Below are 13,023 nucleotides of genomic sequence, written 5' to 3' on the forward strand. Positions count from 1 at the left end.
CTTACACAAACTTTGGTAATTTTCACTAAACTTTGAAAGCATACTGAGCTTAAATGTAAAAAAAAAGTGAGATGAAGAACTACTGAGAAAGACATTCCTAGTAATATATGCCTAATATTTGTGCAAACATTGAATAAGTATTGAAAAGGAAGAATACAGTTGACCCTTGAACAACACAGGTTTGAACTGCATAGTTCACTTATACATGGATTTTTTTTTTTTTTCCAGTAGTAAATACTAGGATATTATAGAATCTACAGTTAGTTGAATCTGCAGATGCCGAGGAATTGCCCACAGGGAGAAAAATGAGTATTAGTCTCTCCGTGCTGTCAGACTCTTTGCAACACCATGGACTATAGCCTGCCAAGCTCTTCCTCTGTCCATGGAATTCTCCAGGCAAGGATACTGGAGTAGGTTGCCATTCCCTTCTCCAGAGGATCTTCCTGACCCAGGGATCGAACTGGATCTCTCGCATTGTCGGCAGATTTTTTACTGAGCCACCAGGGAGACTTACTGCAAGTTACACCGGGATTTTCAACTGTGTAGAGTCATTGCCCTAAACCCCATTATTCAGGGGCAAGGCTATATACATATATAAGGCTCCTCTTATGCTTTATGATTAGAAGTGGAATATTCTAGTAATTGAAGGTTATGATTAACTATACCTTGTTATGTGCAGGGAAAATACCAATTAAATGAGATCTGGTTAATTACTAAATCCAGCTTTTCTGTATTCCACTTTGACATAGAAAAAAAAAAAACAAGCTAGTAGTATTGAGAGCTTAAAAATGATCTTCCAGGAGATTTTATAGCTGTGATGATACCAGCTTTCCTAGTCGCTCTCATGCTTTTTATATATCTAGAGTATACAGAGTATGAGATCTACTCATTGAACAGGCAATTCAGCATAGTCATTAAGACCATGAACTCTGGAGCCAAAATGCCTGGGTTTTTGTTCCTGCCCGGTTTTATCTCTTAATAGCTAGGTGACCTTGAGCAGGTACTTAACCTCTCTTCTATAAAAATGAGAACAATTATACACTTGACTCTTGAACATTGTGGAGGTAAGGGATAATGGATGCAGTGAACATCCAGGTGTAACTGTAGTTCCCTGATTCCTCATCCATGGATTCAATCAACAGCAAATCATATAGTCCTCTAGTAGATATGTTTTGAAAAAAATCTATATATAAGTTGACACAGTTCAAAATCATGGTTTTCAAGGGTCAACTGTACTTAACTGTACTGAATGTCATAAGTTAGCATGTACAGTTCCTACATAGTGTCTGAAACATTTAATACATAGGACTCATCAATTTGGTCAGGCACACTCAAGCACAGCCCCATATTTAATGGTGTGGCACACATCACATTTTCTCACAGGAAAGCTAGTTCTACGTGTCAGAGAGAATTTGAACAATAAGAGGTCAACCCTCAGGAATCTCTGGTTAATCCTTTGTTTATCAGAGTGTTATCTATGTAACACTGTTTCCTAGATTAAGGTTAATCAGTGAGGTAATTTGGCAGTGACAGATTTTCAAAGATTTTAAATAACTTTATCACCAAAGTGATATTATAAACATTGTAAATATTATTTACTCTTTTACTGAGGAGGCAGTTCAGTATCTTACAGTATTTTAACATCATAAATGCAATTTGACATTTTACAGTGGCATAAATGTATTAGGTTATACACAACTAGACTGCATGTATATTTATCCTAAACAGAAAGTATGAATTAAAAGCTTCCGTTGGTTGGTGTCTGAGTAGAACACAGGAGTTCTTACATTATCCCACATTGCCTCTTAGGGTTGGGGTAGGAGTTTCTAGCTTTTAGGCTGAATATGACCTTCAGCCTGATCTCAGCTGAACTAGGTTAAGATCTCATCAGGTTAGGATCATAAAAAGTCACATAGTTCGGAGAAATAATACAACACACTCTTGAAAAAAACTGAAGGGAAACTATTTTTCTAACACACACTACTAACCTGCAAAAGAAAAAAGCAGCCCCCCACAGATGAAATTGAATTTTGTTTCAGTGCTTTTGAAATTAATAGCTAATTGTATTCAAAAGTACTGAAAAAATATGCTTTGCTTTATGTTCACCTAAGAAATTCTGAGGGAGAAAGTCAAGAAAGAGAGGAAAAAGAAGGCAAAAAAGTGATGGGTAGCAGAGAGAAAAAGGGAGCAAACGGTGGAAAGTGACAAAAGAAGAAGAAAAAAAAAAGCAAAAACATTTGTATTGCTCTGTTACTGTTTGTGGTCATAGGCATTATCCCTGTGGACCCTTAGACTGTGAGGCTGGCAATGTGGGTCTTAACCCCAAGTAACCTAAGGAAAGAATTAGACTTCTATTAATTTATCAAGCAGTGAACACAAATTATCTTCTGTGCCAGGTATTGGGGATACAGTTAAACAACTGTCTCTGTCCTCATGGAGTTTCCATTCTACTTTAAAGGAATGCAAGGATTTACCTGACTAATAGCTGAAAAAACAAACTCTATACCAGATTTTTAAGTCCCTGTTCTTTTCCTCCTGTGCTGCTGTTCAGAGAGGTTGAAGCCATAGTTCAAACAGTTCTAGAGAATGAGTTCCAGTAATTTGCCAGCGGAGATTCAGATTGCTTCTTCTGAAATTATTTTCTTATTTAATTAAGCACTGTTGAACATTGTTCCTAGTCTCTCATGTTAGAACTTTCAAGTTCTGTAGCACTCAGTTTCTTATCTTGAGAAAAAAACTAGGAAAAACGGAATTGAAAGATTTCACATTTCTGTCAGAAAGGCAATCCTCACTCTAAGACTGTTAGGAAAACACTGCTGATATAGTAAATTTGAATTTCAACAAAGCATTGTTCAGAATTTCATGATATTCTTTTGACTGTTGGAAATTTGAGCCAAGTGACAGTACTATTGGTTGGTGTCATATATTTGTCAAATACTCATTAATTGCAGATCAGGTGCTGGGAACTAACAATACATATTTTAAAAAAGCAAGGACCCTGCCCTCAAGGAGATGTTTAAATGTAATGCAGTGCAATAAGGTAACACTAAAAGTAAAGAGTAGAGGGAGCATGAAGGTTTCTAATTCTGTTTAAAGGGTGGTCAAAAATGAATTGCATACACCTGAAACTAATACAACGTTGTAAATCTGTTGTAAATCAACTATACCCTAATAAAAATTTTTTACAAAAATAATGAATTGCAACCTCTGCTGGGACTTGGATGAGAAGACTAGGACAAGCACATTGAATTTATATAGAACATGAAGTTGAAAAGGCTACCTAATGCTTTGGGTGACAGACTTAATTTAGCAAATTTTTATTGAGCACCTGTTATATGCCAGACTCTCTGCTCAGAATCCAAATATTGTTTTCATAGGTCCAATCCAAAATTGGATTAAGCTGCCAAAGGAACTTAATTCAGTGCTGTCCAATAGAAATAGAATGTAAGCCACAAATATAAATTTCAATGTCATAGTAACCACATTATGAAAAGTAAAAAGCGGGTGAAATGAATTTTAATAATGTATTTTTACCCAGCATATCCAATATATTTTATGTGTGTAACGAATATAAAAATTATTAATGAGATCCTTACATATTCCTTTTATACTAAGTCTGTGAAATCTGGTGTGCATTTTGCACTTTATAAAGTGTACATCTTGGACCAGCCACATTTTTCCAGTGCTAAATAGCCCCATGGGGCTAATGGCCACCAGATTTGGCACCACAGCTCTATATCCTGTGCTGTAAATTGACAGTAATATCTAGTGTTTACTTCAGTTCTTAGCAGTGTATTATGATTCAAAGGAGATAATGTATTTGAAGACAGATTTCAAAGTGGCATTAAAAAGTTTAAAACCGTCATGTGAAAGAGGGATTAGACTCAGAGTGGTAACTTTTATGTCATCAATTCTTTTTGAGTGGAGTTGTTACTTACAGTGCTTTACGACTAAGGCTGAAACTGCCTCTTTGAGTGTGTTCACCTAGTGGAGATCAGTTAATGACCAGACATGTGTTGTCACTGAGTTAAACAGTTTGGAGCAATGAATAGAATATACATGGAAACAGATTTTGGTTTAATGTTAAAGAGAACTGTTGTAATAGAACTACCCCCAAATTGAATAAATTAGCCACAAAAGTAGCTAGTTCTCTCTCACTTGGAAATGTTCAGAGAAGGATTATGTAAACTTTTTTTCAAATGTTCTAATAGAGATATAAGCATTAGATGAAAGAAGTAGACTAGGTAAACTTTACAGTCTCATCCAACTAAAATTCTGTATTTGGCCTTAAATGGGTGTGGTGGGAAGAACAGCCAATTTCAAACCCTTAGAATAGCCCTTTCATCAACCTGGCTTTGCCCCAACCTCAAATATGCTGGAGACTTGTATAATAATGTGCATTATAGCAAGTTTTCCAAAGTATCTTAATTTCCTGTCTATACAATACTGCCTACACCTCAAGCTAAACCCAAAATAGCATTCATCTCTGCCTATACCACACGCACACACCCTGGCTTTTTAGTTGGCTTGGTGGTAGACATTGCTGCCAGGAAAAAAGGTTTCACTGGTGATACATAAAATGCAGACTATATAGTCACTGGGATTTCTTTATCCCCATGACCACCCAATAACTCCATATGTACTTTAATAACAAACTATAGGACCTAATTGTCAATACTGTTGTTACATTAGCAGAAATAGTGTGTTTTGATGGTCAAAAGTTCATTTTTAAAGATTAGTTTGTCAATGTGGAAAAATAGATATAACCCAATCTATAAAGTCAGCTGTGATTAGGCTCCTAACCTTATTTTTAAGTTCCTTAGTGATTGCTGCCTTGGCATATCTAGCTGTTAATTATACAGTTATTATACAGACAAATTATGAAGTAATAAAATTTGACTTTTTTTTTCCTCGATAAATACATTTGTTTCCCTTTTTATGTTTTTATGGAAAAAGTTTTTTCTGTTAAGTTCACCTGAAATGTAAAGTTATTTTCAAGGGGTATCTGAATTATGTAGAGAAAGGTATATGTAATGTTTGTGAAATGATTGTGCTAGGATTCCAAAGGCTATCCTGGAAAAATCAACACATCCACTAGGATTCAATTAAAGTCCACATTGTAAATCTTTGGATTTAGATTCAGGATGAATGGAATTCTTAGAACAATCCTTCACATAACTTCTATCTATATAGACATGTATATTCAATTAAATATCAAGTTTCACCTGAATTTTCCTCCAGATCCTATTTTATAATCTAAAAAACATAAAGGATAACTACAGTCACTTAACACAGAAGATTCCTTGGGCAACTTTGTCATGAAAATTTTTGCTTTAGTCTCTAGATCCATGTAGGGTTTTGATTTAAATAACAGAAAGATGATTTATTTTTTAAATGACAATATTTTAAGCTTATACAGTATGTTTTAAAATATATATTACTGATAAAAAGTATAAAGAAGAATAATAGTAGATTCCTGTATACTTACTACCTAGCTTCAGAAAGAGAACAGCAACTCTTTTGAAGCCCCCTGGGTTTTCTTTCCTTACCTCCTTTTCTTCTCAGCCTCAGGATGTAACCACATGTGAAATTTCATTTTTCTTCAGTTTCCATGTGTTGGTGTTGCAAATCAATATATTGTTTTTCATGTTTTAAACTTTGTATCAGTGAAATTATTCTGTATCTTTCTCTTTGTTACTAAAGGGCTTCCCGAGTGGCCCAGTGGTAAAGAATCCACTTGCCAGTGCAGGAGACACAAGAGACATGGGCTCGATCCTTGAGACGGGAAGATCCCCTGGAGTAGGAAATGGCAACCCACTTGTATTCTTGCCTGAAAAATTCCATGGACAGAGGATCCTGGTGGGCTATAGTCCATAGGGTTGTGAAGAGTCAGACACAACTGAGCACCACCACCACCAAATTAACTATTAGATTCTCCCTTGTCAAAGTTCATATATCTTCATTGTAGTATGATATTTTATAATATGAAAATACCACGATTAATCTATTCCTCATTAGGAAGTATTTTCCTATTGAAAGTGTAGTATGCATGTTCCTGTGCATATTCCATGTGTTTTGTTACCTTCTCCTTTCATCTTTTTCCTCCTTGATAGTTTCGAAGTTTACATGTTATTTCTCTTTTAATGGTTACCAAAGGTATTTAATATGTATCCTTAATTAGACAAAGCTAAAATTCATATCTATACTTCATGAATAGAGCAAGAACCTTTGACACTTGAACTGTTATCACCCACTGCAGACTTATATTATTATTATATATTAGTTCTCTATCATTTTTCTTTTCATTTCAACCCACAAATTCAGCATTGTTTTATGTGTCTAACGTTTGTTTAATCCACATGTTTGCCTTTGATTTTTCACTCACTGTTCCTTACATCTCAGGTCTGCTTTCTGGGGTCATTTTTCTTTCCCTGAAAGATATTCTTTATTATAAGAAAAAGCTTAAACTTCTTCTGTGGAATAGTAAATATTTTAAGCTTTACCAGCCATTTAAGGTGTCTGTTGCAAATTATTATTTGTTTTTTAACAACTCCTTAAAAATATAAAAATGATTCTCAGCTTGTGGGCCATGCCAAAGCAGACCATAAGCCAGAATTGGCTCCTTGGTCATAGTTTGCCAGCCCCTGCTTTAGAAGATCCTTTAGTGAGACTTTATTGATGCCAATCGTTGGTTTTGGTTTTTATGAAAATACCTTTAAAACAGCTTCATTCTTGAAACACTAGTTTGTTGTGGCTACAGTTCAACAGTTTTTCGTATCATTTTGAAGATATTTCACTGACTTCCTGCATGTGTTTCTGCTATGAAACTGATGGTTGTTCTAATTATTACTCTTTTATAGGACACCTATCTTTTCTTTCTGATTGCTATTGCTAAGACCCTTATCTCACTCTTGCTCCTTCTCCCTCATTCCCCTCTTCTCACATATATGCACACACACATGTGAGAGTTTGTGTGTTCTGAAGTTTTACTGTATAGTGTCTAGCTGCTGATTTCTTTTTAAGCTGCCTGGGATTTATTGTTCTATCTGAATATACATATTGGTGCTTGTAATCAAGTATGAAGAATCCTTTGCCGTTATCTCTTCAAATCTTGCCTCTTCCCCCATTCCCTTGACTGCTTTCTCCTACAACCCAAGTTAGCTATATGGTGGAACTACTCTCTGAATCCCTCTTAACATCTCTTTTTGTCTTCAGTTCAGTTCAGTTCAGTCACTCAGTCATGTCCAACTCTTTGCAACCCCATAAATCGCAGCACACCAGGCCTCCCTGTCCATCACCAACTCCCGGGGTTCACTCAGACTCACATCCATCGAGTCAGTGATGCCATCCAGCCATCTCATCCTCTGTCGTCCCCTTCTCCTGTCCTCAATCTTTCCCAGCATCAGGATCTTTTCAAATGAGTCAGCTCTTTGCATCAGGTGGCCAAAGTATTGGAGTTTCAGCTTCAACATCAGTCCTTCCAAAGAACACCCAGGACTGATCTCCTTTAGGATGGACTCGTTGGATCTCCTTGCAGTCCAAGGGACTCTCAAGAGTCTTCTCCAACACCACAGTTCAAAAGCATCAATTCTTCTTCACTCAGCTTTCTTCACAGTCCAACTCTCACATCCATACATGACCACTGGAAAAACCATAGACTTGACTAGACAGACCTTTGTTGGCAAAGTAATGTCTCTGCTTTTGAATATGCTATCTAGGTTGGTCATAACTTTTCTTCCAAGGAGGAAGCATCTTTTAATTTCATGGCTGCAATCAACATCTGCAGTGATTTTGGAGCCCCCAAAAATAAAGTCTGACACTCTTTCCACTCTTTGCCCATCTATTTGCCATGAAGTGATGGGACCAGATGCCATGATCTTTGTTTTCTGAATGTTGAGCTTTAAGCCAACTTTTTCGCTCTCCTCTTTCACTTTCATCAAGAGGCTTTTTAGTTCCTCTTCACTTTCTGCCATAAGGGTAGTGTCATCTGCATTTCTGAGGCTATTGATATTTCTCCCAGCAATCTTGATTCCAGCTTGTGTTTCTTCCAGTCCAGCATTTCTCATGATGTACTCTGCATAGAAGTTAAATAAGCAGGGTGACAACATACAGCCTTGAGGTCCTCCTTTTCCGATTTGGAACCAGTCTGTTGTTCCATGTCCAGTTCTGTTGCTTCGTGACCTGCATATAGGTTTCTCAAGAGGCAGGTCAGGTGCTCTGGTATTCCCATCTCTTGGAGAATTTTCCACAGTTTATTGTGATCCACACAGTCAAAGGCTTTGGCATAGTCAATAAAGCAGAAATAGATGTTTTTCTGGAACTCTCTTGCTTTTTCCATGATCCAGCAGATGTTGGCAGTTTGATCTCTGGTTCCTCTGCCTTTTCTAAAACCAAGTCAAGTGGGCCTTAGAAAGCATCACTACGAACAAAGCTAGTGGAGGTGATGGAATTCCAGTGGAGCTATTTCAAATCCTGAAAGATGATGCTGTGAAAGTGCTGCATTCAGTATGCCAGCAAATTTGGAAAACTCAGCAATGGCCACAGGACTGGAAAAGGTCAGTTTTCATTCCAATCCCAAAGAAAGGCAATGCCAAAGACTGCTCAAACTACCGCACGATTGCACTCATCTCACATGCTAGTAAAGTAATGCTCAAAATTCTCCAAGCCAGGCTTTTTGTCTTAACTACATTCTGAATAAGTTTTTCAAATCTCTTCCAGCTTCTCTGAGCCTTGTTTATTTTTTTCTCATGATAGTATTTTCATCTATACTTTTTCATTTAGTTCTTTAATACCTGTCTGGTCATTCTGGGTAATCTCTCATGTTGCTTAGTCATGTTTTTTGATTCTCTTGTCTACATCCTCAAAAATACATTTTTTTAATCTGATTTTTTAATGTCTCCAGGTTGATTCTTCTGTTTGTGTTTGTGGTATTTTGTTTTCATATGTAGCAGTGCATGCATGTAAGATCTTATTTGATTGAACTATATTTGTGAGAATTTTGAGACCTGGGTAGAGGAAGTTCATCCAAAAAGAATTTGCCTTTATTCGTCAAGTGCTTTGGGCCACTAACAACATATAGACATTTTGAAATAAGTTTTCATTTTCTGGGGCACATAGTTAATGTGAATTCAAGCCTCAAACTTATATTAGGGCCAGCCAATGGTTGAGATTTCTCACAAGTTACTTTCTTCTTTTTCTTGGCCTTCAGCCAGGCTACATATTTTGCATGGCACTTTTGATTTGGGGTTTTTGTTTTCCCTACTTCCACTTTAAAGGTCCTGGATCTATGCAAAGGTCCCTGATCTGCATCCCTCTTTGTGTAGGCACTAAGTTTTATCTTCTGTCCCCTACCAACAAACATTACTAATTATTGGATATGGGCAGATGTCCTTAAGATACTTTTCTGCTTCTCTGGATTTGGATTTTTGCATTATTTTTGTAGTCAGAAAGCTTTTCAGGTTATTGTCCATATTGCCAGACAAAGATGACTTGACTTTTCAAAATTCATTCTTCTCTTCCCATGAGAATAAACTGAAATCATTTTAGTAGTACTGAATCAAATAGATAAGCTGACTTTATTAAACATCTTACCCAGAATCAAATATCTAAAAGCCTGATCACTAATTTGCACTTCCACTGCTCATAGTAATGGTATAGGTGAACAACAGTTTGTTCAGTCCCACACATGTATGAAAGTGAAAGTGTTAGTTGCTGAGTTGTGTCCAACTATTTCTGTGTAAATCACTGATACTCTCTATAATGACTTTGAGGCATCATAAGGTACAAGGTATCTTATACATAATCAAAACTGTGTTCAGTATATATTTTTGATATTGTTATTTGATAATCCATGCATGTTACTTCATTTACCTAGAACATTTTGATTCTTAGAGCATTGTATTTTCATTGTGTTTGATGTGAAATATATTTACTATTAGGAATAAAATGTCTCTTGAGATAAAGTATAACAAGTATATTGTTTTTAGTTATCTTAGAGAGTTATTTTATAACAGACAGCTTTGAATATTTTTGCTGCTGTTCAGTAAACTGGTTGAAAGAAAGTGAAAGTGAAGTCGTTCAGCCGTGTCTCACTCTTTGCAACCCCATGGATTATAGCCTAATATCTGATCTGCTTTTTGAACTTCCCCAAAGAATATTCATGGCCCCCTGATAAATTCTTCCTTATAATAAAATACACAGTTTTATATTGTTTGTTTTCATGACTTATTTAAACATTTACTGTGTATGCTTAGGAGGAAGAAGCAGACGTTGAAGGAATTCAGTATAAAACACTACGAACATTTCACCATGGAGTCAGAGTTGATGGCATAGCTTGGAGCCCAGAGACTAGACTTGATTCATTGCCTCCAGTAATCAAGTAAGTTGAAAATTATTAAATGCAGCATTTATTAATATCCTTTGTGTTAAGTGATCTGAAGCCTCTGATCATGGGGACGTTTTTCCTCCATTTCCCCAATTCCAGGTATTAGGTATTTTAATATTTGCTATTATTTCATAATTTAGGCTTATTGTTTAAATTTGTGACTTATATGCAAATATAGCAGAGAAGCCTTAAAGCATGTGTTTGAGCCTGACTACAAAGCTGTTTATGTGAGATTCCTATGAATCATAAATTCTTCACTGAATTTACCACTTATTGAAAGTGCAACTTTGTTAAAATAACTAAATTTGATTGAGTCGTTAATCAACCTTACTGCCCCATACATAAAGGGAGGAAAGGAAAGTGAAGTCGCTCAGTCATGTCCAACTCTTTGCGACCCCATGGACTGTCACTTACCAGGCTCCTCCATTCATAGGATTTTCCAGGCAAGAATCCTGGAGTGGGTTGCCATTTCCTTCTCCAGGAGATCTTCCCGACCCAGGGATTGAACCCGGGCTTCCCCTGGTGGCTCAGAGGTTAAAGCATCTGCCTACAATAAGGGAGACCCGGGTTCGATCCCTGGGTCAGGAAGATCCCCTGGAGAAGGAAATGGTAACCCAACTCCAGGATTCTTGCCTGGAGAATCCCATGGATGGAGAAGACTGGTAGGCTATAATCCACGAGGTCGCAAAGAGTCAGACACGACTAAGCGACTTCACTTTCACTTTCACTCCTGCATTGTAGGCAGATGCTTTACCATCTGAGCCACCAACTGTAGTTCTAATCTTTGGGCTTCAGTTTTGTTGAAAACATTTGAAAAGAATGACTGCTTTTTGAAAAAAAAAAATAACATACTTGCTGAGGCCTTCTTCACAAAGGCAATGATATGTCAGGTTATTTAAGGTCTGTTACAAAACACTAACCTTATTTCCATAAATGTCAATTCTAAAATGTATGTCTTCTTTTAGTAAACAGTATTTAACAATCATAATTTAGCTCTTACTGAGCTAACCTAATTTTTTTAAATTAAGGGATAATTTATATACAGTGAACTCAACTCTTAAAGGAACAGTTTGATCCGTGTTGACAAATGCATGTACTTTTATAACCTAGATGCTAGTAATACATAGCATTTCTGTGACCCCCCAAAAGATTGTTTGTGATTCTTGTGGTTAATCCCTGTACCCCATCCCCTGCCTAAGCAACTGTTGATCCAATTTCTGTTATCAGAAATTAGTTTTGCATAATTAACCTGTTTCTTCCAATGACTCTTAATTAAATCATTGAAAAGGCATGGTACCAGAAACTTACCAACATATCTGGATCTCTAGATTAGGAGACTTGTTTTAACTTAAGCTTTATTTAAATTAAATAAACTAAATGTTTTTGGTGAGAAAAAAATATTAGCTTTAATGCAGTCAAAACTTGAGAAATTTAGATCCATATGATATTCATTTACCTAAAGACAATTGGAAATAAGCTCTATTTTTTAATACAGCCATACAAAGGGTTCCCAGCTGGCTCAGTGGTAAAGAATCCACCTTCCAATGCAGGAGACATGGGTTTGATACCTAGAGGGAAGATCTCCTGGCGGAGGAAATGGCAACTGCTCTGGTGGAAATGGCAACCCACTCCAGTATCCTTGCCTAGAGATTCCTGTGGACAGAGGAGGCTGGTGGGCTGCTGTCCATAGGGCCGCATAGAGTCGGACACGACTGAAGCAACTTAGCATGCATGCATGCATTGGAGAAGGAAATGGCAACCCACTCCAGTATTCTTGCCTGGAGAATCCCAGGGACGGAGGAGTCTGGTGGGCTGCCATCTATGGGGTCGCACAGAATTGGACACAACTGAAGCAACTTAGCAGCAGCAACCAGTGTTCTTGCCTGAAAAATCCCATAGACAGAGCTGCCTGGCAGGCTATAATTCATGGGGTCGCAAAGAGTCAGACACGACTGAGAGACTGAGCACATACGTGTGCATACAGATATATAAGTTCTTTCTTCCTCAGCCATAATCTGACATGCTAAGAATCTAAGAATTTTAGGATTAAAGGCAAACTAGTTAAAAAATAGTTGTTTATTACTAGTTTGTTTTGTAATATACATTGATGTACATCTAAACAATAACCTTAAATAATAGGGTCAGTATGATAATACTCCAACTTTTAGTAATAAATACACCAGCGTTTATAGGTATAAAAAGATTATTATCTTTCATCTAATTTAGAGAATTTAATGTATCTTAAAGTAAGAAGGCTTATAGATAACTGAAGGAGGCAAAGGCTAAGATACATGTATAACTATATTTTTATACCTTATATTGACCTGGCTAAAAGAAGATACTTTTTTAAACCCCATTTTAAACCTTTAAGAAAAAATTAAGTGTTAAATAATTTATAATATTTATAATAAAATAAATGATTTATAATAAAATTCTGTGCTTTTATAATTAAAGAGACAAATCCCATATACTAATATTTTTATGTTTTCCAATAAAAATTTGTGTCCCCTACTTTCAGCCATAGTTGTATAACAGATTTTACAATGGAGCCATAGCATCCCCCTTCTGCCCAAACAAAAGCATGATTATGAGTTATGAAGATAGCTTTGGTGTTTAAAGATGGGAAGAACTTTCACTTA

General features: G+C 36.5%; 1 protein-coding gene across 2 annotated transcripts in view; it reads left to right on the plus strand.

Annotated features, from left to right (window-relative positions):
- Positions 1 to 13,023, plus strand: part of NUP37 (nucleoporin 37) — a 52,124-nt gene that overhangs the window by 1,573 nt on the left and 37,528 nt on the right. For both annotated transcript variants that reach the window (XR_005719925.1, XM_040234862.1), the window contains exon 3: positions 10,254 to 10,378. Coding sequence is in view for 1 of the 2 variants with exons in the window: in XM_040234862.1 (XP_040090796.1) it covers positions 10,254 to 10,378 (125 nt within the window). In the remaining variant the exon portion in view is untranslated. The remainder of the gene's footprint in view (positions 1 to 10,253; positions 10,379 to 13,023) is intronic.

Source organism: Oryx dammah, unplaced genomic scaffold, assembly GCF_014754425.2.
Source record: "Oryx dammah isolate SB20612 unplaced genomic scaffold, SCBI_Odam_1.1 HiC_scaffold_29, whole genome shotgun sequence".
Classification (NCBI taxonomy): Eukaryota; Metazoa; Chordata; class Mammalia; order Artiodactyla; family Bovidae; genus Oryx; species Oryx dammah.